The following is a 27954-nucleotide window of genomic DNA, read 5'->3' as shown; positions in this document are numbered from 1 at the left end:
TTGTTAAGTAACGCGTGTAATTTGACATTAGCTTCCGTCATTTTTTTTCCCCTCTTCAAAAGTTGTCAGTCTTAAGTGGCTGTCTTGACAGGGATTCCGAATTTGCGTCTGCTCATTTTATTTTGACAGTTTATAGTCATATCGTGTGTGTGTGTTTTTTTTTTGTCGTGCAGAAGTTGAGGATAAAATCATGACTACAGCAGAAATCCCAGAGATATTCAGGGCTTTTATGGAATCTCCATTTACTTTCCCGAGCTTTGACACAAATGGTGAGTGAGAACAAACACGGGCACACCCATTTAGAACTCTAATGTTAAATGCACGACGTAAATATAAAAATGAAAAGAAATGGCAGCAGGCCATTGTGTGCCTGTTGCATAACCCTAATCATAAGCTCCAAGTTGAGCCCGTAAGTGACCCACTATGTGTACATTTATGGACGTATGTACTATTTACAGGTGTATAGGTGTATGCACATACTCGTTCAAGTATTTATGTATGTATACACATTCATAGTACAAACCGACAAACAGTATGCAGGGATATAAAAAAATACTACACCGCGATTTTGTAATACAAACATACCTAAGAAACCATTTGTAAAATGTTTCCGCCCATGATGTATTGTAATTTATTACCTATAGAACTTGATACAAAAGTAATACAATCTCAAAGTGGTTGCAGAAGTGTGCACACCCTCTTATAATTGGGGTCGTGACTGTGTTCAGAATTAAGCAACCACATTCAAACTCATGTAAAATGAGTTAGCACATACCTGCCATCATTTAATGGGCTTCTGATTAACCCCAAATAATGTTCAGATGTTCTATTATATTTTTTTGTAGTCTCGGGTTAAAGCACAAGGCGTAGTCAGCAGATAGTTTCCACGTGATCAGAGGCATCTCAATAAAAATAGGCCAACAGCAACATTAAGGAGCTGCAGGAATTTCTGGCAATTACTGTGTCAAGTACAGGTGACAACATTCTCCCATCTTTGTATGTCTGGTCTATGGATTTGGGTGGACAAAAATAAACACTTGAAAATGCATATGTGAATAAGTGAGTTGCACAGGTTAAAGGTCACACTAATGGTGGAAAATGTTTTGAAATTACTTATCTCGGTCGAAGTTTTTATGTCCAATCGGGACTGTGATGGGTTTGTATTTACAGTGTGTAAAGCCAAAGATTACAATGTAAAATTGGTGGTAGATTCGATTTAAAGCTTAAATCAATTCAGTGTTTTCTGAAGTGATTGAATGCAGAGCTGTTTCTGGCCTGTACATTCCCAATTTAATCACTAGATGGCTGTATTGCTTTTGCTTGCTAATCCAGGCTACGTCTCTCTCTCTCTCTCTCTCTCTCTCTCTCTCTCTCTCTCTCTCTCTCTCTCTCTCTATATATATATATATGCTACGTCTATATATATATATATATATATATATATATAGACGTAGCATATATATATATATATATATATATATATATATATAATATATATATATATATATATAGACGTAGCATATATATATATATATATATATATATATATATATATATATATATATATATATATATATATATATATATATATATATAATTACAATAATGACTCTCCTTCATTTCTTCGACTACGTTTTAGTGATCTTCTGTGTTTCTTGGACAACATACACCTGCAACAACATTATGACAACTTGCACAATACAGTATAATGATATTCAATACAAGAGTTGTATCAAATATTCTGCCTTTACAAAGCCAATCATGTTAATCAAGTTTGGATTGACACCATCGCAGAGGTATAAATGTAACAATATCGTTATTTATCCTTGTGATGCTAATCTACACAAAATACGAGTTTCACTTTTTGAATTTAACTTCTGAAATAATTGAACTACTGTATTTCAGTAATTTTCAGTGTTGTCCACAAACCACTGGCTCCCTCTAGTGGTAGGCACAAAAAAAATCACAAATGAAAACATCTGCCACATTTTTGATGACCACTACTTACTACATGCCTGCTATGCTGTACTGTATTTTAACGTTGGTTATGGTTATATTTTTCAAGGTGGTACTTGAAGTAAAAAGTTTGGGAACCACTTTTCTATTTTATTGAGATGCACCTGTAGGTAGACGGGATTAATACAATGCCTACGAGTTAATTCAAGGCATGTCATGGGTTTGACTTTTTGACTTATTGGCCTTATTACTGCGTAGCAGCAAAAAGAGAGTCACAGTGACATAAGCGAAATTTGAGAAACACCTCCCTCCCTTCTCATTTCCAATATTTGTTTATCCTGAGCGTGACTATAATGCAAGTACAATAAATGATGTCATGTCTGCCTCACAGTTCAGAAGTTGAGGGGTTCAAAGCTACGGCTACAGCCTTCCTGTGCTGAGTTTCTATTGTCCATAGATAAGTTTCTGATGGTTAGTTGTCTATGTATGCCCTGCAATTGTTAAATCAAGGCATGTCATGGGTTTGACTTTTTGACTTATTGGCCTCATTACTGCGTAGCAGCAAAAAGAGAGTCACAGTGACATAAGCGAAATTTGAGAAACACTTCCCTCCCTTCTCATTTCCAATATTTGTTTATCCTGAGCGTCACGTGACTATAATGCTAGCACAATAAATGATGTCATGTCCGCCTCACAGTTCAGAAGTTGAGGGGTTCAAATCTACGGCTACGGCCTTCCTGTGCTGAGTTTCTATTGTCCATAGATAAGTTTCTGATGGTTATTTGTCTATGTGTGCCCTGCAATTGTCCTAAGGAGGACAAAGGTGCTATAAAACATGAATGATGTCAATTTATTTCATTTAAAAAAAAGTCAACAGTGTGGATTAGCCAAATGGATGAGTTTTTGAGGAGGTATGTAAAAGACATTTTGGTAATTTGACCATCCAATTGTGTTCACATGAAATGTTACACGAGTCGACCTTGAGAGCTCCTTGGGATCCCTGTGACTGTGCGCTACAGCGCCTCCTTCCATGCATGTTTGGTACATGACACCATTGGTATGTTGACATGTAACACTGACTGCTGCACATGTTTCCCCGTGTGATCACTGCGCTTGGCCCACCCACAAGAAATACAACAAATGCTATGCGCTTGTACTACTTTCCTAACGAATTAATAATGAATTGCGGTAAAAGGAACGAGGTTAAATTTATAATTTATAGTTTTTTTTAATTTATACTTTTTATTTTTATTTTGAAGAAATAATATTGCTTAAAGCCGTTTGGTATCTCTGTCTCGTGTATTCAAATGAAAAACGTGAGTGAGTTTTATACAGTACAGTAGAGTCAACTGTATATATTTTTTTCCTCCTTCATAGAATGAGTTGTTTTCCTCGTGACACGTTTTTCTGCAATATATAACTCGAACAACCAATGAGAGCGCTGCTATTTGATACGACGTTTCCCATTGGCTCCTCGCGCAAAACCGCCCAATCGCATAGCTGGTCATTAATATTTATGAAACGTTAACCAATCAGCGCAAGGAAGGGGTGCGTCTTATCCTGCACACCACACCAGGCCCGCCTTATCTTGTTTTGGAAGTGGACCAGCACTGTCGGCGAATCGTAGATTGTTCTAATCTTAACAGATAACAGAAGGCGCGAATAGCAACACTGGATATTATCCGTTTTGCAGCTGAACAAAAATTCCTAAACTGAGAGATTACTTTCTCCCCCCAACGCGAGCAAAGTACGCCAACAGCGAGGGGAAAATGTCGGTCGAACCCATCGTTGTCAAGTTGGAAACGGCCACCGGGGCTCCCACCTCGTTCCCGGTTGTTCTGAAGAAAATCATGGAAATGCCTCCGCCGAATATCCTGGCCGGTGACGACGGTAAGGTGCCGTGGAAATATATCGGTTACGGGTAGCTTTAACCTTAAAAAAAAAAAGGAAGAAAGAAAAAGATGAAATCGAGATCAGAATGACTAATTACAGCGTTAGTATACCCACCGTGTCCGTTTTACTCATACAGCTTTATGTGGAACACAATGTTCATTTCGTTAACCTGTTTTATCCTGCAGGCTTGTCTAACACACTTACCTGGCTTTTAAAATGTCTTCGAATATTTTGTTTTCCACTGTGAGAGGGAACCGTGCCCAAGTTTGTAAAAAAAAAAAAAAAAAGGGAAAAAAAGTGTTGTGACTACGCACTTGCTGACCTATATATCCTTTGGGATGTTTTCATGTAACAAAACCTTGATAGGTTTCCCTCCTAGGTTTGCCCGACACGTTTTATGACCAATAAATGGATTGATTTATTGAACAGGGACAATTCTCATGAAGAGATCTTAACTGAACATTATACAAAAACCTAATAAAGCAGTGCCATATGCATCAATTGGTGCAGGTTGGACGTGTTTGCTATTTATTTGGCTGTAACAAGTTTTGCTCTGAACAACCATTTTAGAGGACAAAGAAAAAACAGTCTTACTTTTCTAGATACCGACAAGGACAAGTTGGGATTGGACCACGATGCCGACCTCAGCGGAGGAGGCAGCGAGATGGGGCCGTCGGCCGCGCTCACCCCCGCTATTTGGGAGAAGACCATTCCCTACGACGGCGAGAACTTCCACTTGGAGTACATGGACCTGGAGGATTTCCTCATGGAGAACGGCATCGCCGCCCTGCCCGGAGAAGATGACAAGACAGACAAGGTGAAGGTTAAGCCGGACGACCCGCCGTCCCTGCTGCAGATTGACGAGCTGGTCAAGTGCGGCGAAGAGGTGGTGATTATCACAAACGGCGAGACTGACATCACGTGTGATGTCGCAGCGGGTGAGCGGAAAGGGAGAAATGACAAGAATGTTGTGATGAGCACTCACAAAACACTTGTAAACACTTCCAGTCGTCTGTAGTTTACGTCCTTATCTTCATTCCTCAGAAGTGACGACAGAGACGGAGAGAGCGACCCCGGGCGCCGTCGATCCCGACGACATCCAGGTTGACGTCAACTACGAGCCAGACCCCACCGACCTGGTCCTATCGAGCGTACCGGGGGGAGAACTGTTCAACCCCCGCAAGCACAAGTTCACCGATGAAGATCTCAAGCCTCAGCCCATGATTAAGAAGGCCAAGAAAGTGTTAGTTCCTGAAGAACAGAAGGTAAGCAAATAAATGGTCCTTTTTACGACTGCTGTGCATTCAATGTCGGTTGTTATGCTGGTACTTGGAGAGCCAAATCTTTTTTTTGTTGGTACTTTGTGTCGAAGGTTTGAAAACTGCTGCGCTAAGATTTTCATTGGAACAAATAAAGTGGTTACGACGCACCAACGAGTAAGGAATTCACCATGAAAACTTCAAACTTAGATCATCAAATTTCCTCCATTTTGTGTAGCCACTTGTTGCTAGGCAGAATTTGTGTAGTACGGGGGTTGGCAAAGAGCCATTTTAGGCCAATTAAGTAACAAAAAAAAATCTGTCTGGAGTTGCAAAACATTTGAACATTGTGATGAATGGAACAGTGTGTAAGTCTAATGTACTAATTCCATAGAGCTGCATCGTAACTGAAAATATGCAGCATCCAATACTTTGAGATTCATTTTCTTCTACCTTTCGTCTTCCGTTTTTGGATTTATTTTATGTATTTTTTTGTGGTCATTTTTCAAACTTAGTTTTTTTCCATACAGTTCTAGATTTTTGGTAAATTTTATGGACATGACATTTTTCTTCCTTTTTTCTCTATCAATTTTCTGACATTTTATCGTAACTTTAAAAAAAAAAAAGAAGAAAATTCTGACTTTTTGGGCAATTCCAAAGACATTTTATGGTAATTTTCTGCCTTTCTTCTTTTATTTTTATTTTATGTTTACTTTTTGGGTGTTTTTTTCCCCCTGCCTTTTTAAAAATAAACTTTCTGACTTTTAGGCAATTTTGTGTACATTGTTTGGTAAGTTTCTGCTTTTCCTCTTCCGTTTTGAGAATTTTTTTACTTATTATTCATCTACCTTTCATTTCTCTTTTTCTGACAACTTACAAATTTATACTCAGACATTTTTTTAATATTTAATTATTCATTTTTTAACATCTGAATCATGAATTCATTTCAAGAATATTTTATCCAAAAAATAAGTAAAAACAATAATCATTTCTACTAATTTTTTTTCAAGAGACCAAAGAGACACATGTGGCTCTAGAGCCGCAGGTTGCAGACCCCTGGTATAGTACAACCATTTTTGCTCCAAAGTCGCTACTTGGGTGTAACACCGCAATAACTAAATGATAAATTACATAACATTTTCCCTTCAATTTTAACTCATTCACTGCCATTGACGGCTATAGATGTAAAAAATTCATTTGAACAATTTCTATTAGTTTAACATTTTTTCCCACTTTTTTTAACAAGAGTATGAAAACCTAGATTTTTTTATTGTACATTTAGAACAGATATAAAATTTGTGATTAATTGTGAGTTAACTATTGAAGCCATACAGTTAATTACCATCAAAAATTTAAATCGCCTGACGCCCTTAATTTTTACTATTTTTTTTTAATCGTGTCAGGCGATTTACATTTGTGATGGCAATTAACTGTATGACTTCAATAGTTAACTCACAATTAATCACAAATGTTATATCTGTTCTAAATGTACAATAAAAAAAATCTAGGTTTTCATACTCTTGTTAACAAAAGTGGAAAAAATGTTAAACTAATAGAAATTGTTCAAATTAATTTTTTTACGTCTATAGCCGTCAATGGCAGTGAATGAGTTAAATATTAACCACCTAAATAAAAATCTGTGAAAATGTGTATTGCTGAGAAGCTAAGTCTGCCATTTTGGTGTCTCACAGTGACTCGGCAGTTCTTTCCAGTCAGTGAGTGACTCTTTGTTGACATGAATTTAGCCACTATGTTGACATGGAAGACATTTTTAAAGCATAAACAAGCCATTAATATTACATAGTGTTTTTTTTAATACCACTTTTGTACCATGCCGGTTCTCACTAATGGAAATAAACGCATTATGAAATGATTGAATACGTTCACCCTCCTGCTGATTGAGAATAACATCATGGGATGAGCCTCAAGAGGTTTGTTGCTTATCATATTGGTTTGCACCAGGGACTATAAAACATTTGGTTGTATGATCTAAAGCTAAAATTAGTTTGCCCTGGACAGTTTGGCGTGGTGAACCCGAACCTGACTGGAGTTGCATATCTTCAACTGCGATCTGGATAGAGTTTCAATTATAGCTTGTGATAGCCAGGATTTCCTCTTCCTGTCATGTGGTTGTTTCAAATGGAAGTCAACGCCCAAAAAAAAAAAAAATCCGTCCTAGTCTAAACACAGTATTCTGATTAATATTTTGTTTGTGGAATATGAGTTAATTAGCAAAATCCATCCGGGTTTTGTCTATGTCAGGGGGCGGCCATTTTGTCACTTGCTGTCAACTGAAGATGTTGCTCAGTTAACGACCAATCGTGACTCACCTGTTTTCTGAAGCTGACCCGTGATTGGATTGAGCAACTGTGATGTCGTTTTCAGTTGATAGCAAGTGGCAAAATGGCCGCCCCGAGATTTTGCTGCTTAACTCATATTCCGCAAAATCAATATTAACTCATTCAATGCTGTTGACGGCTATAGACGTCAAAAATTCATTTGAACTATTTCTATGAGTTTAACTTTTTTTTTTTTTACTTTTGTAAACAAGAGTATGAAAACCTAGAAGAAAATAATTGTACATTTAGAACAGATATACAATTTGTGATTTAATCGTGAGTTAACTTTTGAAGTCATGCGATTAATTACAATTACAAATTTTAATCGCCTGACGCCCCTAATTTTTAACAATCTTTTCTTAAAAAAAGAAGAAGATTATTTTAACAAAAATGTCTTAAGTTTTCATACTCTTAACAGAAGTGTAATTTTTTTTTAACTAATAGAAATAGTTAAAATAAAATGTTGACGTTAATACCTCTTAATGGCAGTGAATGAGTTAATCAGAAAATAAAATCCATTTTTTGATCCACTTCCCCTCTCGAAGCTTTATGAGAGGAAAGCTACGTTTTCAAAATGCGTTCTGCTCTTCCAGGACGACAAGTACTGGCACAGGCGAAAGAAGAACAACGTGGCCGCCAAGCGGTCACGCGACGCCCGCAGGCTAAAGGAGAACCAGATCACCGTGCGAGCGGCGTTCCTGGAGCGCGAGAACTCGGCTCTGAGGACGGAAGTGGCCGACCTGCGCAAGGAGTGCGGCCGCTACAAGAACGTCGTGGGGAACTACGAGGCCAAATTCGGAAAATTGTAAGGGACTTTAGAAAAAACAAAAAACAATTGTGAATGACTTCCTTTGTTTGGAATCTTCTTTGCTGGCCATTCTTATTAAAAAAACAAAAACTGCCTAACAAAAATGGGGGGAAGGAAAGTAATACCCTTTCAGGCCACAGCGTGGGTGTCATTTCCTGTTCCAAGTCATTACATAAAACACAAGATGATGCAATGGCACACCATCAGCAAGTCACTCATCCTTCTTCTCTTCTCTTTCAAGTGCGGTGCCAGAAGACCTTTAGACTACACTTGATTGATTTTTCCTAAGTATGAATAAATAAATGAAACGGCGAGGTTTGGGGGGTGGGAAAAAAATGAGAATTAATCCAATGAGGAGGATGAAGAGGAATAGAAGCTGATAACTTCTTATATTCTGTACTTTTGTCATTTTTGAGATCATCTTTTATTGGTGATACAATAATGGGCTTTTATTATTATTACTTTTTTTTTTTTTTTTAAGATTAGTGACAATAGATGATGCTTATGTAGCGGTTGCCATGTCGTAGTAAAATGACAGCTTATTCCATGTTGCTTCCACTTATTTCCACGTTAAACAATTTTTTTTTTTAAATAGCTTATTTTTTCTTCAAATTTAAGCAGGTGGAAAATACTGAAATGTATTCAGGGAATTACATTGTCCTTAGTGGTTGTGTGTGTGGGAGGTCCCGGTCGTGCTTTGGTGTGTGTGTGCACGTGTCTGCCTGTAAATAGTTAGAAAACTCGGAAGAAGCACATCATTGAAATAATTGTAACACATTATCAAATGTAAAAAAAAAACAAACTAAATTGGCTTTCCAAAACAATGTTTGCATGGCAAAAATGACCCAAGATTATTTGACCTTTTTTCTTGTCTAATTTCAAAAACACATCAAGGTTGAAGTTGTAACTAATTGTTCAAAAAGAAATTTAGTTTTAGTCCATACTGTTGTGCTTCCTTCACTTAGCATTGCTGCATCTTTTAGTACAGGAACATTATGTTGCATCACCGGTCTTGTTCTGTGTTCAATTTCTCTGCCACTTACATATCGGCACTGTTTGTCAGCAAGTTAATGTTACATGACAGTAATTGGAAGCGTGTCCCGTGGCATTTTTTCCAGACTTCTTACGACATACCTCGATATATCAAAACACTTCCAGCCTTATTCATGTTCAAGTGTTTAACTCGAGTTCTCGTGCATCACCATAAAGCAGTGTAACAGGTTGACATGGAAAACGGGCTTCCTGCCCTGTTCCAAGTAGTTCTCATGCTTTCTGCTACAGGCCAGATTGCATATCTGCCTTCTTTCTGAAATAAGTCGACTTTTGAGCTTGTTTGTTTTTAAACTTTCTTAGTTCCATCTTTGTATAGTATTGTCATGACTTTTTCAGTGTGGTTACATTCATGTATATAAATTGTGTATAAATAAAGCCTTGTTGAGAAAATATTGACTTATTTTCCTTCTATGATTTATGGCCGATCCGCGCATTCAAACACAAAGACGGGAATATAAATCAGATTTTATTGAAATCGTTTATCAAATCAAGGTCTTGGCGGAACTACGAGACAAAAAAAAGAAGAAGAAGACTGGTCACAGAGTCTTCACCTCTTCTTGAAGCCATACTTCTTCCTCTCGTAGAACAGATCTGTTTTCGAGCTTCCCAAATTGACAATCTTAGGACAGCCATCCCTCTGTAAAATAAGAGAACAACGGAGTGTCAGTGTAGTGACAGCGGATGCTGCGCTTTCCAATTACTTAGTGATGGAGTGAAATGCATCACAACTGACATCTTTCTCCTGGATGGTACACTCTTTACAGTAATATGCGTCTGACACTCCCGGCCCTCCGCAGATGACGCAGCGTCCTTGGTAGGAGCCGTAGTTGCACTCATCGCAGATACGGACCAGTGTGCACGGCCTCACATACGAATCACAGATGACACACTTTCCATCGCCTTAAGAGTGAAAAAAGGTACAAATATACAGCTGGTTAGGCAAAATGTTCTTTGGATTAGTTGGAGTAATTAAGGCCACCGCGAGACTATAGATACAGGATTATAATTTGAGATGAATATGGCAAAATACAACCTGTTGTCTTTCCTGGATACATAAAGGTTAAATTGGAGAAGAAAAAAAAGTATTGCAACTTTTGCTTTAATTCTTACTACGTTAATAACGTACTGTAATTACAACCATTTCAGGGTGGTTAAATTCTTATAGGTAATCACTCATGCGCGTAACAGTACATTAGACATAAACCCCTTTAGCTTGTGTTTGTTTACATGCACGTAGTAATAAACAAATACTCACATTTTTCACAAAGTCTCCCGATGGCTGCAGAATTGAAAAATAAAACAGTAGTTAGTCAACTGTTCATTTCACATCATAAATATCTATTCTACACATTAACGCCTGCTTATATACAAAAATCGGCACGATAATGTACATTCATTACCTTCAACAGAATTGAAAAATAAAACAGTAGTTAGTCAACTGTTCATTTCACATCATAAATATCTATTCCACACATTAACGCCTGCTTATATACAAAAATCGGCACGATAATGTTCATTCATTACCTTCAAGCTAAGCTAACTCCGAAGCTGTGTTTCAATGAGGTACATGCTGCAACTGTTAGCAATTTTGATAGCATTAACTCGTACAAAAGATGGCCAAGAACGACCAGTCGCGGAGGAAAAAAACAGTAAAATGTTTTATACAGCGTAGTAATAAATAAAACATACCAACACCGGCTTGTTTTCTGCAGAAGATCAAGTCTGGATGATGCTTTGCCATTGTTGGCTAACGTAGGGCCAGCGTAGCGGTGCAGACTCGCAGAGTCAACTTTCACCTTTGAACCCGTAACCATAGTACGTCGACTTTACATTACCGCCACGTAGTGTCTGAAATAGGAATTGCAGTTAATTTTGGTCATTTGATGTTGCGTCCTTTACCCCCAAATTTTTTTAAGTATTTGCTTCTGTTTCTAAAAATATTTGGAAATTTATAATGGTATTATATCATATATTAATACATATAATAAATGTAACCACAGACAACCAACTAACGCGGTGGTGTATATCCTTTCAGCTAAATAAAAAAAAACACACACTGCATTTTCAATGATTGCTGCCAGATATTTAACTGAAAATATGTCAAACTGTTTTATTAAAATTAATTTTTAAACTATGTGCAAATTATTATGTCATGATAGCGATATACGTCAAGCAAGAATAACGCTATTAATCTTATTTTTGTTGTCCTTTAAGGACCAGCCACACTTGCCGTATAAAATCAGTGACGTCACTAGCAATCGCCACATCTTTGTCAGTGAACAAAATGGCAACTTACTGTCTCACCGTCGCGCGGCTTCAGGTATGAGACACATTCGCTTGTTTTCGTCCTGTCACTGAAGTTGTGGAGGCTGTCATTCTAATGTTTTGCATTATAATCCTCCATCGTTGTGTGTTTAAGGGAACAAAACGCTTTAGGGTGGCGTTCTGCGGCTCTTAGCCGGTAGCAGCTAGCTCGCCGGGTCATCGTGTCCCTCTGTGCGCATTCAGAGGGCAACAACTTGCATCGCGCTGACTTTTTAAAAATCATACCACACACTTACTTTAAAATACGCAATTGTTTTGTTTTGAATATAACAAGACACTAAATTAATTTTATATAGTGCGCGGCGTTTAATTTGATTTGACAAGGTTACCACAAGGTTAGACGTGCAGTAGAACAGAAGGACTGACCAAAACACTTTTAACAGCTGTACAATGAACAGTGCATTTAAATATACAAGTTAGCATACAGAGAACTGTGTTGATTTGGGCTTAAAATGGTATATCAGTTACATCAGGGAAACATATATGCATCAGATTAGTTTAATGAATTTTTATATGTATTTAAAGAATAAATCACATAAAATTTCACACGGTGATGGAGCGGCAATACAAATGTAGCTTTATTTTTGCTCCATATTAAGTTACAATTGGCCGTTTGAAGCATTTGTTTGGTCGCTCAGTTTGATTTGTGAGCGGCAGGTGCTTTTGTTTATGTCTCACCACATGAAAATAGAGTCTTATAATAACCATGCTTATCTTGTAAATCTCAATACAGTAGAAGTATTTTGGTCCACACGGAAAGAAGAAAGACAAGCTTTTTCTCATGTAGCATTTCTGCTGCGCATTTAGTACCTATGCTATAACTGATTCGCTTTTATTTCCAATGTGTGAATGTCTTTGCTGTTGTCCCCAGCTTGCCTTGGGCCATGGCGCACGGCGCTTGCATGTGGCGGCCGCTTACAGAGCCAAGGCCCAAGTATCCATGAGCCGCTTCGAGCCCACCTCCTTCGTCAGCTACGAGACGCTCCAGTCCAATGTTGACGTCGTGCAAAAGAGGTTAGCGCCTACCTGCATCTTGCGCTGCCAGCCTCATGTTTGTTTGCACCTTGGCACAGTTTTTCCGCAACAGCACATGTAGTGAACTCCTGCCTACGTTTTGTCAACTGTGTAGCAGATTTACACACATTTTACCATGGTTTATTTATGCGTTGATAAGTGATGAAAGATATCAATTTACTTGAAATTTAGATGTATTTATTTTTGGGGGGGGGGGGGATATTTGGATATAAGGTAGCACCTGTCAAATAACGCCTGCTCTCATTTTTCCCGCCCAGACTCAACCGACCTCTCACCCTGTCAGAGAAGATCGTATACGGCCACCTGGATGACCCCCATAACCAGGAAATCGATCGCGGGCGCACCTACCTGCGCCTGCGTCCCGACCGCGTGGCCATGCAGGACGCCACCGCCCAGATGGCCATGCTCCAGTTCATCAGCAGCGGCCTGCCGCAGGTGGCGGTTCCCTCCACCATCCACTGCGATCACCTGATCGAAGCCCAGATCGGCGGCGATCAGGATCTGGCCAGGGCGAAGGTGAGTTGGCGCAATGCATGGAAGCTGTTGGAGAGAGGATGTGAAAGAAAAAAGCATCATGGGTACTCGTCTCGAAACAGGAAGTAAACCAAGAGGTGTATAACTTCCTTGCAAGTGCTGGTGCAAAATACGGCGTTGGGTTCTGGAAACCGGGTTCTGGAATCATCCATCAGGTAAAGAATTGGGATGTAACGTTAAATTTAGATTTGAGTGCAAGTTAGCTAAGAAATGTTCTCTTTTCAGATCATTTTGGAGAACTACGCCTATCCAGGTGTGTTGCTGATCGGCACAGATTCCCACACGCCGAACGGTGGCGGACTTGGTTCCATTTGCATCGGAGTGGGAGGCGCTGATGCTGTGGATGTCATGGCGGGGATCCCCTGGGAGCTCAAATGTCCCAAGGTCCAACAGGGGAACGTTTTATTATTATTATTATTTATTATTCAGAAAGACGCGTTTGTAGTTCTGATCTTAGTTCAAATAAAATGCAAATTCAGTTCATCATAGTGCCCCGATTAATCCCAAATAAAGTCCTGTTTTTTTTGTTTTTTTTTAAGGTGATCGGTGTCAAGCTGACGGGTTCCCTCTCTGGCTGGTCGTCACCAAAAGATGTCATCTTGAAGGTGGCTGGCATTCTGACGGTGAAGGGCGGCACCGGAGCTATTGTAGAGTACCACGGACCCGGTGTTGACTCCATTTCCTGCACTGGTGTGACTTTTTATTTTTATTTTTTAAAGGAAAATGGGCTTTTCTATCCTGTTGTTATTAGGCTTTTTGTAGTGGCTTTTGTAATACGGTTTGTGAACAGGAATGGCCACCATTTGCAACATGGGAGCGGAAATCGGCGCCACAACTTCGGTGTTCCCCTACAACCACCGCATGAAGACCTATCTGGAAAAGACTGGGCGTGGCCGTATGTTATTTGCCTTTTTTTTTTAAGTTTGAGTTCAGAAACGTAATAAGGATAAATATTGTAAATATGAGCTATTGATTCGTAATCACATCCCCCCTCAGAGATCGCTGCTCTGGCTAACGAGTACATGGATCTGCTGGTGCCAGATAAAGGCTGCGAGTACGACCAGGTCATTGAGATCAATCTGGATACGGTCAGTGCACATTTTGAAGGTCGCTTTGCATTCCTCATTTGTCATATTTCGCCTCAAATCTTTCACCAGATAAACGTGCCTTAGAAAGTAGGATTGATCATTTTTTAGAGCCATTTATTTGGTGATCCCTGGTCAGATTTTACATTCACAGTCCTTCATTAAATAACTAACCCCCCCAACTGTCTTTTAAGGCATGATACAATCTTATTGATCAGTACAACCTGACTTTTTGGATTACATTTAACTTTTGCGAAATTAAGTAAACAAAAAATAAAAATCATTGGCCAATCAAGTCAAAATGTGTTTTTTAACAGTACTTGTGATATGGACAGTCTTATAACCCAATATAGTGTTTCAACCTAAAATTACATGAAATTAATAACCTCTTATCTTTTGTCTATTTATTTAAATACAAATGTGAAAATAAGATGGATGAAAATCTAGTATATGTGCCAAAATGTTTTTTTGTTTTTTTTTCCTCAGCTAAAGCCCCACATCAACGGTCCATTCACCCCCGACCTGGCTCACCCAGTGTCTGACGTGGGCGCCGTGGCGCAGAAGAACGGCTGGCCACTGGAGGTTAAAGTTGGTAGGAAGTCTTTTTTTTTTTTTTTTTTTTTTTTTTTCTTGCTACATGTAAACCAGATTGTTTCCTCACCATCTTGTAAACGGAGGAATTTTTTATTTATCTGCACTCGCGTGTTGGTATTAGGTCTGATTGGCAGCTGCACCAACTCCAGCTACGAGGACATGGGCCGCGCCGCCTCCGTGGCAAAACAGGCTTTGGACAAAGGCCTGAAGTGCAAAGCTCAATTCACGGTCACCCCCGGCTCGGAGCAGATTCGCGCCACCATTGAGAGAGACGGTTACGTGAGTGATGCTGGATGCGTTTTCTCTATGTTGCACATTTAGATTATAATCTCACATGATCCTTTTCATGTAGTCCAAAATCCTTGGTGACGTTGGAGGTGTAGTCTTGGCCAACGCTTGTGGACCCTGCATTGGACAGTGGGACAGGTGGGACGAAACCCTGCTGCAAAATTGTTTATATGAGGTCCCTTTTGGTGCTAACGCCGTTTGTTTGTGTGAAGACGTGATGTGAAAAAAGGGGAGAAGAACACCATCGTCACCTCCTTCAACAGAAACTTCACAGCCAGGAATGACGCCAACCCTGCAACGCACGCCTTTGTCACGTCCCCTGAGGTAAACATACTCAACGTTAAGGGGTGTTATTCGTTTTCTCAAGGGCAATGGAAATAATCCGTTTCTTGTGAATTGGTTGCATCATAAAACCTTTCGTAAATTTTATGGGCGATGTTTAAAATAACAATTTTAATGATTTTAAGGTTGTTGATTTTTGTCTCATTTAATACACCTATTTATTTACGTGTGTTTATTTCAATAAACATTTTATGTTGTTAATGCAGTAATAGTAGGACACAATCGTAGGCTTTTAGAGGAGAATAACCCTAACCCAAATTGTGCTTAAATCCCTGATTATAAAAAAAAATCACTGCATTGAAAACTTTTATCTACAGTGCATCCAGCATTTCACTTTTTCCACATTTTGTGTTAGTCTCATCCCAAAATTGATTTTTTTTTAACACACACACACACAACACCCCATAATGACAATGTGAAAAAAGGTATTATAACAATTTATTTTTTATTTGTAATAAATTTACAAAAATGCCCCCCCCCCATTTTTTTTCATTTTGTCATTTCAAGGTATTTTGTGTAGAATTTATTTTGAAAAAATAATTTATTCCATTTTGGAATGAGACTGTAATATAACAAAATGTGGTAAAAGTGAAGCGAATGGTAGTTATTACAAAAAAAACGGCCAGCAGGTGGCAGCATAGTGTAAGGGGCCATGTCGCAACAAGCTCTTTTTGCCATTTTTTTCACCAGGAATGTAAATATTGATGAGACTTAGCTATATTCTAATGCTAATTGCTACAAAATAGAAACAGATACAAATATGGGTTTTTTTTCTGATGAAAGAAGATACTCTAATCTTTCTTTTGGTAGGTTCCATGTTTTGATAGCAATAGAACACAATATTCTGTGTGCCTTGCAAAATCAGTCAAAATCTAGTAAACCTGCCGGGAGCGAAGGGGGTTGCTTCAGTGAAAATGGCTGGGAGTGAATGAGTTCATTTCCTGTGTGTCATTTCTCATAGATTGTCACCGCTTTGGCCATTGCCGGAACTCTCAACTTCAACCCAGAGACCGACTACCTGACCGCCTCCAACGGTGAGAAATTCAAGTTAGAGCCTCCTAATGGAGACGAACTCCCCGCCAGAGACTTTGATCCGGGTCAGGACACCTACCAGCACCCGCCCGCTGACGGCGTCAGCCTCAGGGTGGACGTCAGCCCTCAGAGCAACCGACTGCAGCTGCTGGAGCCTTTCGACCAATGGAGCGGCAAAGACCTGGAGGACCTGCGGGTTCTCATCAAGGTCGGATCCTCGTACATGAGAAATGTCTCCTCTGTGACAGCGTTAAGGAAAGTCTTCCGTGATGCAGGTGAAGGGCAAGTGCACCACGGATCACATCAGCGCCGCCGGCCCTTGGCTGAAATTCCGCGGCCACTTGGACAACATCTCCAACAACATGCTGATCGGCGCAGTCAACAGCGAGAACGACGCCATCAACTCTGTGAAGAACCACCTGACGGGGGAGTACGGGGGCGTGCCCGATGTGGCCCGTCACTACAAGGTGAGGCCCGAAGAGGGACTGATTCATTTTTTTTGTGTGAAATAGAAGGACAAGGTCTCTGCGTTGTATGCAGGCCAACAGCGTGTCGTGGGTGGTGGTGGGAGACGACAACTACGGCGAGGGATCCAGCAGAGAGCACGCCGCGCTGGAGCCCAGACATCTTGGAGGGAGAGCCATTATTGTCAAGAGCTTTGCCAGAATCCACGGTACAGCAGCGCAATGTCAAGCACATCTTTTGTACCACATAGCTTGGCTGACATTTTGCGCCCTTTGCAGAAACGAACCTTAAGAAGCAGGGCATGCTGCCTCTGACCTTCGGCAACCCGTCAGATTATGAGAAAATCTGCCCCGATGACAAGATCTCCATTAAAGGACTCGAAACCTTCACTCCCGGAAAGGTGAGAGGGGCAACATTTGGAGTTCGAGACAAACTAGATCTCAAGACTCTTGACACAAAGTACCACCTCAAAAATACTTGAATTTTTTTTTAACCCCTCTCGCAGGATTTTAGCCAAAAATTGTCTCTTCTCTTCAAAGTGTGATAACTGTCATTTATGTTTTTTTTTTTTTTTTTTTTTTTTTTTTTTTTTTAACTTTCGACCACTTAAGATGTTCAGTGGCATCAGACAATACGTTTGAGGTTATAGTTTTTATGTATTTATTTTTTATGCCCTCTATGGTGTGCAATGAGCAAAACTAACTATGAGGCACATAAAACACATCAGAATTTTCCCTTTGACCACACATGCGCGCACACACGTCACCCACACATGCGCGTGTGCTCGTGAGTGTTATTGCTTCCACACACACACACACAGGCCTGTTCTCTCAATCCCGACCATGCCGGCTTGTTTTGATGCAAGTATGGTCACTTGGCAAAGACATACGTCAGCTCAAGCAAAACTAAATAAATAAGTTGCCCTCTGCCACCACCTGGTGGTGGCTTTTAAGACTCAACTCGTGTTTTTTTTTCTTTCTAAATTTAGTTTAGGCCCCACTGAATTAATATATTGGTTAAGCATGGGAAATGCACTATAACACATCATGTGTGTAAAAAAAGAAAAAGAAAAAAAAAGTGTGAGTCAATGGAGCTAAACATACTACCGGCGCACTATAAAAAATGTTCTCCCACATAATGACAATAATCATTTAGAAATGATGGATGGTGCCATTTTGAACTTCAACATGTTGGGACTATCTGGGTGGGTGATTACACGCAAAAGTTAAATCGACGGCCTTACTCACAAAGTTTTCCCGTATCCTTCCCCCTCAGCCTTTGAGCGCCGTCGTGAAGCACAGCGACGGCACCGAAGACGTCTTGGAACTCAACCACAGCTTCAACGAAACGCAGATCGAATGGTTCAAGGCCGGTTCCGCTCTCAACAGGATGAAGAAGCTAAAGCACTGAGAGATGAAGAAGACTGTGGGGGGGCGGGGTTAGGTGGGGAAAGATTTTGGCGGGAACGGTCAGGAAGGAATATGTAAAGATTGTTTCATGATCTGCATCAGACTGAAGCGTCGGGATACCTCGCGGACATCTTAACATGTCACACTCGTGTCCAGCCAAACGATAGCAACTCTCCGTGGTCATGGTTCTAATCCTGTTCTTAGAAGCTTTGAATATTCTGTGCTCACGGGTCAGAACGTGACCACTGGACCTTGTCCAGCTTGATACCATTTGTTCAATCAGTTTGCTGTGGTGGTGGTGTACATGCCGCATATTTCACTCCAGCTGTGTGTGTGAGTGTGTAACAGTTTATACTGATAGAACTATTCAAAGCAGTTTAACCAATTTTGTGATGTCCACTAAGCATTTCTTGGATTGTATCAAACATTTGATTTCAAAATATGCTTTCACCATTTGTTAAAGTTCTGTTACCCTCAGTTTATACTGTCATTTTTAAGGATAGAATGCGAAAATGTCCCCTTTTACTATATTTATTTTCTAGGATTTTTCCCAACATGGAAATGTTCCAGGGGATATAATACTGTTACCACTGAATTCTGTATGTATGTAAAAATGAAACCGTCAAATTATTATTATTTTTTTTGTGTGTGTGCAGATGATGAGAGATTTTATTTTTCTCTCCATAATGGCAAATTAAAACAGTAGTCAATTTAGGTCACATTTAAACATAAAATGATTATTTGCTCACTGGCTGTAATTCATTTTCATGTGAAGTGTCTGTCTATGTGTGGCTAATTTCTCCCAGTTGATGGGTTGTAGAATAAATACTGGCAGATCTCGGCTCATTAATTTGATTTGTGTGGTTATATATTGCCAAGGAGTGAGAAGGCTTGCTTATCTTATTCAGTAACAGGAAATTGAAAAAAAAACGGTACGGGCATCTTTTGGGAATGTCGGATGTATCCGGAGAAAACCCGAGCGAATTTCACATTTGAACTGATTTTCTAAATTCATTAAAATACTTTTGAGAAGGTCAATTCTTACTTTTTTTTTTTTTAATTATATCTTATGGTTTCTTAGGACTTGAGATGCTAAATGTGTTAGTTTTCTTACCATTTAAGATGTAATCGTCAAAATTATATAAAGAAAACATGTTTTAGTCTGTGTGAAATGAATCTCATCAGAATTTCTCCTCATGAATTGAACGACTGAACTAAAATTTTCCACGTGCGCTGTATTCTAATTTGCTGAGATGGCTGTAGAAACACAGCCTGTCACTCCCGGATTACGACATGTGCGTTTAAAGGCAGAAATTAAAGGAAGGGGGAAAATAATCGAAATGCAATAACAGTACTTTGCACTTAGTGAAAATTTAACAAGTGCAATTCAAATTCACTCTCGAGTTGCTGCAACCAACCCGAATATACGTTCAAAGTCCCGACTATGCTTCCAAATGTGAACAAAGAATTCAGTGTATGTGGGGAATCTTTTTTTTTTTTTAACCCCCTCTTATCACCCCATCCTCCCCCTCCCTTCTCCCATTCTGATCTAGTCCCGCCTGCGTGCGTCGCATCCACACGCGCGCGCGCGCGCGCACACCAAAAACACAGACATCGAGCACCGCGTCCACTGTGGACGGATTTCATGACATCCTCGTCTGTGATTGCGCCTTTGATTGACACCAGGTCGCTTGTGACGGTAAGTGCGATAGTTTGATCAACCCAGTTTGAGGAGGATGATGATGATGATGATGATGATGAAGATGGGCGGAACACATCGCGGATTTCTCCTCAGTTGTCGCTTTTGTTACGTCACCGCCGCTAAAACAAAAACAGTTTTAGAACGTGCGCAGATTTAACATCCGCTTTTTTGTTCGATTCGATATACGAGTCAACGTTAGCCTATTTGTGTGCACGTGTGAGGAAGCTGGCACAGAGAATGTGCTAGAAATAAAACGCCTGAAGACTTTTAGTGTTGTGAATTATTTAAACCGGGCAAGACATATGGTGCTATATAATATGAGGGCTCTTGAAAGGACTGGTTGAAAGTTTCAAGTGTGTGTGTGTGTGTGTCTGTGAGTGTTGACGTGTCTCCCATACTGATGAACAGACGACCACAATGCTATGCTTTCACAAGGGAGGAGGCTGGGGTTTTTTTTTGGGGGGGGGGGGGTCTTTGTGTGTGTGTCCCGTCTACCCAGCCACTGTGCTTTTCATCTCATTTTCATCTCTATCCTGACATGGGATGATCAAGAAGATGGAGTATGAGGAGCTGCCAGGGACATAAATCAGGATGAACTCTCTCACGAGTACTGAAACATGCAAAAAATAAAAAATAAATACAAAATAAATAAAATCAGTTGTGTGAGAGCAAAAGCACAAACAAACAACAACATTCCGTAGTAGCCTATCTGTGGCGCCTCAGTAGTAGTATGCATGAAAGCATTTGAGTAGTGTGAGAGAGAAAAAAAATCAGTTTTGTGAGAGCATTTCAATAGAGTGTGAAAGTGATTGAATAGTCTACTCTGAAACCATTTCAGTAGTGTGAGCACGTGTGAGTGTTTCAGGTGTGTGCGGAATATAATTCAGTTGAATGTGTGAGTGTGTTTCAGGAGTGTTTGAGCAGTCTACGTGGTTGTTTCCGTAGTGGTTTGTGTGTGTGTGTGTGTGTGTACAAGAGCGCTTCAGCAGTGTGTGCATGTGAGTGTGAGAGCAAAATAAAAATTTGACATATACACCTCAGTGGTGCATATGAGAGCATTTCAGTAGTCTGTGAACAAAAAAAATCTGTATGTGAGAGAGCATTTCAATAGTGAGTATGAGAGCATTGTAGTAGTGTGTATGAGTGTTTCAGTTGTGAGTGTGAGAGCAAAAATCAGAAGTCTGTAGGAGTATTTCATTTAATTAGTGTGTATGAGTGTTTCAGTTGTGTGTGTGGGAAAAAAAAGTTTTAAGTGAGGGAGCAATACTGTAGTGTGTATGCCAATGGTTCAGTTTAGTGTGAGAGGCAATCCTGAATTCGTTCCTGCTGGCCCCTCATGGACGCAACAGAAATGCTCTCACACGACTAGTGAACATGAGAGCTTGAGAGTGTTTCAATACCATGTGACTGTTTCAGTGGTATGTGTGAGAGCACAAAAAATAAGTAGTGTTTCAGTAGTGTGTGAGAGCATTTCAGTAGTGTGTGAGCACTTCATTTCATGTGAGAGCATTTCAGAAGTGTGTGCAATCGTTTCAGTGGTATGTGTGAGAGCATTTTAGTAGTGAATGAGAGCACTGCAGGAGTGTTTTTGCCTAATGGCAGCTTTCACCAACTCCTAGACAAGCAGCAGCAGGAAATCTCAGCTCGCTCCTCCTTGGCCTTAATAAGCCTGCTAAATAAAAGTGCTCCGGGCGACTTGTTCAATTATTTAGGTTACTTATCAAATCGGGCCAGCTGATAGTGAGTGTGTGTGTGTGTGTGTGTGTCATCTGCTTTGTAAATAGACTCAATTGTTGGACGTTTACCACGTGTCAAACTCAAGGTGGCATTATATGTCAAAACTAGTTATCCATAAAAATAAAAAATATAATTATGGAATATGTTGGGGCAGGTTACCGGGGTCCCCATATTGACCTTTTTGTATTTCTTTGTCCTACCTCAGTTGTTGCCCATGCCTTCCCAACATGTCCGACACTGACCCCTCGTCGCCGACGGGCCCCCCGCCGCCTCTGGCCTCCCCCCGCGCCCCGCTTCAGATCTCCTTCCCCTTCCTGCGGGAGGGAAGCAGGGTTTGGGAGAGGGAGAGGGAGAGGAAGCCCCCTCAGCCCGGCGGAGAGCTGCCCTCCCCGCTGCCCACCAAACGCACTCGCACGTACTCAGCGTAAGTTGTTTTTTTTGCCATTCGAAAAGTGTAGAGAAGGTCAAATGAAGTTCGCATGTAAAGGTGAGAGCGCATTTTCGGTTCCTCATAACGATTACAATGCAAATCAGCGTTATACTTCCAAGTCCGCATGTGTCCTCACTTTGCGTCTGTCCTGGTTGTGTGCAGGACGGTACGAGCCAAATCGGGTCCCGTGTTTAAGGGCGTGTGTAAGAACTTCTCCCGCTCGCAGGGTCACGGATTCATTCGGCCCGCTCACGGAGGAGAAGACATTTTTGTCCACGTCTCTGAGTGAGTAAGACAACAGTCTTGCAGTTCTTTGTTGAACTAGTCTGAAAAAAATATTTGACTCTCCATTGACACAACACACTAAAAAAATGCAAAGATTTGGGTCAAACAAAAAGAAGAGCCTAATATGGGTCAACATGGGACTGACCCAACATTTTGGGTTATATGTTCAACCCCCCCAAAAATTGTCAAAATAAATAACCCGCAAAACCTGAAAATTGGGTTGTTTTGTACAAACCATTACAAAACAAAAAAAAAAGAACAATAAATGAATAACTCATGCCCAACAAAGTTGGGTTAGTACTTTTATTTTTACCAAAAATTGGTTATTTTTTACCCAAATGTTTTTAATGTGTGGCTTCACTCTAAAAACATTCAGGTCAAAAATACTGTAACCCAATTTGGCTATTAATAAAAAATACAAATAAAAAATAAAAAAGACAGATGCACTACTTGGGTCAATCTGGCCCAACTTTCTGAGTCCAACCAACCCAGAAAGTTGAGTCAAATTGACCCAAGTAGTCTATTGGTCCATTTTTGACCAAAATTGGGTTAATATTTTCCCAACTGTTTAAATCTGTTTTTAGAGTTTTAGCTTCTTCTTTTTCTAGTTGTTGGGTAGCTGTGGATTTTGAGCACATTGGGTTACTTTTACCCAGGGTTAATTATTTTTGAGTTGAAGATTGAATTTGACTGAAGAGCTGATGCTTGTCGTCATTTTTGACAATTTTGTGTACTAAAGTTGAAGTAAATTTAAATTTTCTTAGAAAACATTGCTGGGTTTGGACATTGAGATCTGGGTTCTAATTCGAATCAGGATCAAATGTATCATCCGAGTGACTCGATGTTCTTAGAAAATTTTGATAATAGAATTAGTAATATTTTTAACCAGAGATATGCAGATAATCTAGTAACCCGTTTCTAAGAAGATTTAACTTTCACACCTTGTTGCATCAAAATCTTGACCCAACAATGCCAACCCAATTTGCTGGGTATTAACCAGATTCCGATTTTTTTTGGCCAAGTATGCAAAAACGCACAAGGAATTTGTCTTTAGTCATAACCTGTTCGAAAAACACGCAAAATAACAATGACCAACAGAGGGAGACAGAACAGGAAGCCTGGCGGCTCAATATCAGCGCCCCGAGTTTCCCCAAGGTTATTTTTGACCCATCTGTTATAAGAGTGTCGGGTAACCAGGTATTTTTGCTACTCACATTTTATTTCTCTATAGCGATTTCATTATGGAATTGTGCCATCTCTGACAGCATTGAGGGCGAGTACGTGCCGATGGAAGGGGACGAGGTGACGTACAAGGTGTGTCCCACCCCTCCCAAGATGCAGAAGATCCAGGCGGTGGAGGTGGTGATCACCCACCTGAAGCCGGGAAGCAAGCACGAGACCTGGTCGGGTCAGATCATCAGCTCCTAAGATGTCCCGCTTTTGGCTGTTGGGAGAGAAAAGTTGTGATGCGAGCGCGAGGATCGATAGTGAAGGTCGAAAGAAAGTTTGAAGTCAAAGGATTGAATGTAGACGGAATGTTGCTCGTGTTTAGATGAAGACAAAGTAGGGGAAAAGGTTTGATGTCATTTTTGAGAAAATGAGATGATGACGGGGTTGGAGGAAGAATAAAAAGAAACTTACAAAACTATTGGGAGTCTTGGCCATTAGCACCTACAAGAAGTGAAAATGGGAGACAAAATGGTGGCGGTCGTCTCTTTTCAGCCGGGTGAACATTTGTGTGGCAGGCGTAGGTTTTCTAAAAACGAAATGGAAAAAAGAACCACATGAGGGTTGATTGTTAGAAAATGCAGGATAAGATTTTCCTTTAGGAAGTGATCGCAAGTAGGAAGCGTTTGTGTTGTAGGATTGCAATGACTATTTATTATTTATTGACCTATTTATTTTGTTTGTAACTATTGGAATGTTAAAGGTTGCCCCTTTTTTTACGTCCTAGTCTTTTTCAATACTGCACACTGGACTTTTAATCAGAATTACGACTAATTTCAACCCAATTTGCGTCATTTTGAATACTTCACAACGTTGTCGTTTTAGCAGCTTGTCACTAAATGTTATTTTTGAGTAGCAAGTGTTCCATGATGCAGTCATAACACGATCACAAAATCAGTGTTGATTCTCACAGCTGTGTTAGACATCAATAGCACTTTTTTTTTTCTCATTTGCGTCGAATCACTGTGACTGTCTTTTTGCACTTAGATAACATTTAAATAAACTGACTGTATTCACATGTGTGATAACATGTTGGAAATAAATAGATTCAATATTTTGACCACACTCTTTTTTTCATTCGTTTGCTTTAGTGTGATTATTATTATTATTGTGACGCATGAAAATAACACTACAAATATATACATTTATGCCCCCCCCCCCAAAAAAAATGAAAATAAAAATAATGACTTGCCAGTTATGACACACAACTGCAGTAAGTAAGTAGTTCCATATTCAATTGAGTCAAACGATCTTTTATGGTAGCCCAAGAACACGCGCAGAAGGTGGAGAGGCATATTGCAGTTGTGGTTGGATTCAATAGATAATGATGAACAGATATGGGATTTCTGTTATTAATTAAACAATGTGTTTGTGTGTGCATGACTATATTGTAAAATGCCACACGCCTGGTGTCCATGCACTTGGTTGGGTTGAGCGAGGTCAACATGTTTTGATGTTTGTTAATGGCTGCTCCTTTTGTGTTTTAGTTTAAATGTGGCCGCTTTCATGCAGCATCTTCTTTCTGCAGCCAGGTCAGCATTGAGAATCTCTTCTCAATTCTCCTGCCTGGATAAATAAAAGTGAACTAAATATGAATTAACATAGCAGAGGAAAAAAATTGGCCTCTAACACAAGAGGAAAGATTCTACTCAAATAGCACAAAATAACCACTACAACAGAGATGAATGTTGAAACAAGGGTTCGTAAGTACAGTAAGTGTCGAAGTGAAACTTTTCTGTCCATTTAGTTTTGTGTTGTTACCTTGAAATTACTTTTTTCCCGTGAGGTTAAAGACACGGACATTGGTGTAGTAGTGAATTGTAACTAACTTTGGGGCACTTCCTGTACAAGATAGGGCACTTTCAGGTCACTTCCTGTTAACTTAACGGCACTTTCAGGTCACTTCCTGTTCAAGTTGGGGCACTTCCGGTTGATTTCGGGGCACTTTCAGTTCATTTCCTGTTCAAGTTGGGGCACTTGTTGATTTTGGGGCACTTTCAGGTCACTTGCTGTTGATTTTAGGGCACTTTCAGGTCACTTCCTGTTGAAGTTGGGGCACTTCCGACTTCCAGTTGATTTTAGGGCACTTTCAGGTCACTTCCTGTTGAAGTTGGGGCACTTCCTGTTGATTTTGGGGCACTTTCAGGTCACTTCCTGCTCAAGTTGGGGCACTTCCTGTTGATTTTGGGGCACTTTCAGGTCACTTGCTGTTCAAGTTGGGGCACTTCCAGGTACTTCCTGTTGATTTCGGGGCACTTTCAGTTCACTTCCTGTTGATTTTAGGGCACTTTAAGGTCACTTCCTGTTGATTTTGGGGCACTTCAGGTCACTTCCTGTTGAAGTTGGGGCACTTCCTGTTGATTTTGATCTTTTTGTTTTGTTTTTGTATAAAACAGTGACAATTGGCAGAGTTGCAATACATTTAATTCATGCTAAATTGTAATAAAGTACAAAACATCAGTTTTACAATTGTGTCATAATAAGAACTTAAAATATACAGAAGTTATTAATTTCTATACTGGTTACAGGTTGGTAGCAATTTGGACAAATCTCTACGATGGAAGTTTGTTTTTGTCAAACCTTGGAAATGGTCAAAAATGCCTAATTCAAACCAAACGGCAGTCTTGCCGAGTACTTTTTGGACGTGGGATTTGCCACTTTTTGTGCATCAACTCATCACATGCTGGCATTTTTACCACAATGAACACAAATGCGAGCATGGGGAAACCCTCAAAATGCTGGTCTGACTCGCCATTTTGAGCTCTAATTCGTGATACTTAGCCTAAATGCCACAAGAAGAAGAAACAGTTGTCCAAACATGATCTGCCACTGCCGTGGAAAAATGATACACCAAAGCCTTTTTTTAAATCAAATCCGGATTTATGCCTTTATGCTTTTACCACAACGCTTCCAGGCAGAAGTAGTCGTCACTGTGCTTATCATCTCCATTGTGATAGCGTACCTAACTGTGCTTGTGCTCATAATTCATTCAGACCTTGGCATGACAAGAGAGGAGGTTATATGGCCTTCTTGGGTCTCTGCTGGTTGTATATTAACAAGTTAGTGTGTGTGAAGCGTAGGTGAGAGACAGAGGAACTGGTTTATTTATTTATTTTAAGAGACAGACGTTTCAAAAACAGATGAAGAGGTCAGCTGCTGGATCTTGTGCATTTTGATATTGCGTGAACCTGAAGAAAACACAGAAAGCCTTCACGGATGGGTTTTTCTAGCGTAAGGGGCTGAATCTGGCGAAAAAATGGCTTCAGGGAGGTGGTTCTTGTGGTTGTGCACTCTTGGGACTGTCATGGCATCGCATCACGGTATCAAACAGTGTTTAAGAGGCATCTCTATGAACGTGATCCTCCTGGACGACGAGGAGTCTCCCTGGAGCTTAAAGTTTGTCCGGGGACAAATACTGAAGGCCTTGGAGTCGGAGTCCGTGCAAGAAAACGGTAAGAAAACGCTTGGAAATTGCACATTTGCTAAGCTCGCTTCTGCCTTCACATTTTGGGTGTTTAAATCTTTCTCCAGGCTTATCCTCTTTTTTTTTTTGTCTTTGCTTTCAAGTGATGCAATGAGTGATTACATGTTATTTGTCAAGTTAATAAATCTTGCTGACAGTTAGATTTGCTGACTTGTTATGCAAGTTGACCGTGGGACACCAAAGAGGTAATAAAGTACGTTCTAGTACAGTACCATATCTACTGATATAGTTTATTATTTATCGACAAGCTACTACTGACTTGATTGCCCCCCAAGTGATAAACTAAACTAATTAATAATACACCTGTTTGCCCTTTCTTGTTTCTATGTTCCCAACAAACATATGAAAGACACAAATTTCAATTTCACTGTGAAATTTGGTGGTTTCAACACAACCTACTATCAAAAAAGAGGCTGTCACAGCAGTGCGTGTGAAGGAGTTGCCGAGATAAAAAATCTAATGGTGAGTACAACTATATATTCATACTACTAACATCACCAAAAGTTTAGTTTACTTAACTCATTTGCTCCCAAAAACATAAAAACGTTCTATTTTAAATATTGCTGTGGCCCCAAAAACATATTTATAAGTTTTTAATAGTTGTTTTTTTCTTTTAATGCTAGAGCATACAGAAGGGTTTGATGCAGCCTCTGACCTGAAGAGGACACTTAA

The 27954-nt window shown here is 39.9% G+C and overlaps 5 protein-coding genes across 7 annotated transcripts in view; 4 read left to right on the top strand and 1 right to left on the bottom strand.

The window, feature by feature from the left end:
• The first annotated feature begins 21 nt into the window (after window positions 1-21).
• tefa (TEF transcription factor, PAR bZIP family member a) lies at window positions 22-9698 on the top strand. 3 transcript variants are annotated; one of them, XM_086063687.1, is made up of 5 exons: window positions 22-269; window positions 4452-4787; window positions 4894-5114; window positions 8041-8252; window positions 8497-9698. In XM_086063687.1, exons 1-5 carry the CDS (start codon window positions 191-193, stop codon window positions 8516-8518), a joined length of 870 nt encoding a protein of 289 aa, XP_085919813.1. In that variant the 5' UTR covers window positions 22-190; the 3' UTR covers window positions 8519-9698. The 3 variants fall into 3 exon arrangements, with proteins under 3 accessions (XP_085919813.1, XP_085919814.1, XP_085919812.1); XM_086063686.1 differs by lacking the exon at window positions 22-269 and adding an exon at window positions 3196-3846; XM_086063688.1 differs by having other exon boundaries at window positions 23-269; window positions 8041-9698.
• A 63-nt stretch (window positions 9699-9761) lies between these two features.
• Window positions 9762-11134, bottom strand: phf5a (PHD finger protein 5A). The gene is made up of 4 exons (XM_086063689.1): window positions 10998-11134; window positions 10564-10587; window positions 10042-10208; window positions 9762-9945 (listed from the first exon to the last, which is right to left on the bottom strand). The coding sequence occupies exons 1-4, from the start codon at window positions 11047-11049 to the stop codon at window positions 9856-9858; spliced, it is 333 nt and encodes a 110-aa protein (XP_085919815.1). The 5' UTR covers window positions 11050-11134; the 3' UTR covers window positions 9762-9855.
• A 432-nt stretch (window positions 11135-11566) lies between these two features.
• aco2 (aconitase 2, mitochondrial) lies at window positions 11567-19267 on the top strand. The gene is made up of 17 exons (XM_086063685.1): window positions 11567-11628; window positions 12505-12647; window positions 12926-13184; window positions 13265-13357; window positions 13428-13586; window positions 13742-13892; window positions 13993-14097; window positions 14199-14290; window positions 14774-14879; window positions 15003-15160; window positions 15234-15307; window positions 15382-15493; window positions 16473-16751; window positions 16819-17010; window positions 17084-17216; window positions 17287-17408; window positions 18284-19267. Exons 1-17 carry the CDS (start codon window positions 11593-11595, stop codon window positions 18416-18418), a joined length of 2349 nt encoding a protein of 782 aa, XP_085919811.1. The 5' UTR covers window positions 11567-11592; the 3' UTR covers window positions 18419-19267.
• Window positions 19268-19965: 698 nt separating this feature from the next.
• On the top strand, window positions 19966-24863 carry csdc2a (cold shock domain containing C2, RNA binding a). The gene is made up of 4 exons (XM_086063598.1): window positions 19966-20116; window positions 22062-22280; window positions 22449-22571; window positions 23837-24863. The coding sequence occupies exons 2-4, from the start codon at window positions 22084-22086 to the stop codon at window positions 23997-23999; spliced, it is 483 nt and encodes a 160-aa protein (XP_085919724.1). The 5' UTR covers window positions 19966-20116; window positions 22062-22083; the 3' UTR covers window positions 24000-24863.
• Window positions 24864-26616: 1753 nt separating this feature from the next.
• gucy2cb (guanylate cyclase 2Cb) overlaps window positions 26617-27954 on the top strand; it is a 12982-nt gene continuing 11644 nt past the window's right edge. Inside the window, exons 1-2 of the mRNA XM_086064135.1 lie at window positions 26617-27250; window positions 27632-27744. Of these exons, the coding sequence (XP_085920261.1) occupies window positions 27055-27250; window positions 27632-27744 (309 nt within the window). The 5' untranslated portion in view covers window positions 26617-27054. The remainder of the gene's footprint in view (window positions 27251-27631; window positions 27745-27954) is intronic.

Source organism: Leptonotus elevatus, chromosome 20 (genome assembly GCF_054856555.1).
Source record: "Leptonotus elevatus isolate MCC_2025b chromosome 20, RoL_Lele_1.0, whole genome shotgun sequence".
Classification (NCBI taxonomy): Eukaryota; Metazoa; Chordata; class Actinopteri; order Syngnathiformes; family Syngnathidae; genus Leptonotus; species Leptonotus elevatus.
The sequence above is the reverse complement of the archived record's forward strand: the minus strand, read 5'-3'. Positions and strand labels throughout refer to the sequence as shown.

Excerpts from the sequence above, each read along its gene's own strand:
- tefa (XM_086063686.1), top strand. The coding sequence starts at position 3,726 with ATGTCGGTCGAACCCATCGTTGTCAAGTTGGAAACGGCCACCGGGGCT. Across the intron at positions 3,847-4,451 it reads TATCCTGGCCGGTGACGACG|ATACCGACAAGGACAAGTTG; the intron begins GTAAGGTGCCGT and ends TTACTTTTCTAG. Across the intron at positions 4,788-4,893 it reads CACGTGTGATGTCGCAGCGG|AAGTGACGACAGAGACGGAG; the intron begins GTGAGCGGAAAG and ends TTCATTCCTCAG.
- phf5a (XM_086063689.1), bottom strand. The coding sequence starts at position 11,049 with ATGGCAAAGCATCATCCAGACTTGATCTTCTGCAGAAAACAAGCCGGT. Across the intron at positions 10,588-10,997 it reads CAGAAAACAAGCCGGTGTTG|CCATCGGGAGACTTTGTGAA; the intron begins GTATGTTTTATT and ends TCAATTCTGCAG. Across the intron at positions 9,946-10,041 it reads GTACCATCCAGGAGAAAGAT|AGGGATGGCTGTCCTAAGAT; the intron begins GTCAGTTGTGAT and ends CTTATTTTACAG.
- aco2 (XM_086063685.1), top strand. The coding sequence starts at position 11,593 with ATGGCAACTTACTGTCTCACCGTCGCGCGGCTTCAG. Across the intron at positions 15,494-16,472 it reads CCTTTGTCACGTCCCCTGAG|ATTGTCACCGCTTTGGCCAT; the intron begins GTAAACATACTC and ends CATTTCTCATAG. Across the intron at positions 16,752-16,818 it reads ACCTGCGGGTTCTCATCAAG|GTGAAGGGCAAGTGCACCAC; the intron begins GTCGGATCCTCG and ends TCCGTGATGCAG.
- csdc2a (XM_086063598.1), top strand. The coding sequence starts at position 22,084 with ATGTCCGACACTGACCCCTCGTCGCCGACGGGCCCCCCGCCGCCTCTG. Across the intron at positions 22,281-22,448 it reads CGCACTCGCACGTACTCAGC|GACGGTACGAGCCAAATCGG; the intron begins GTAAGTTGTTTT and ends GGTTGTGTGCAG. Across the intron at positions 22,572-23,836 it reads ATTTTTGTCCACGTCTCTGA|CATTGAGGGCGAGTACGTGC; the intron begins GTGAGTAAGACA and ends CATCTCTGACAG.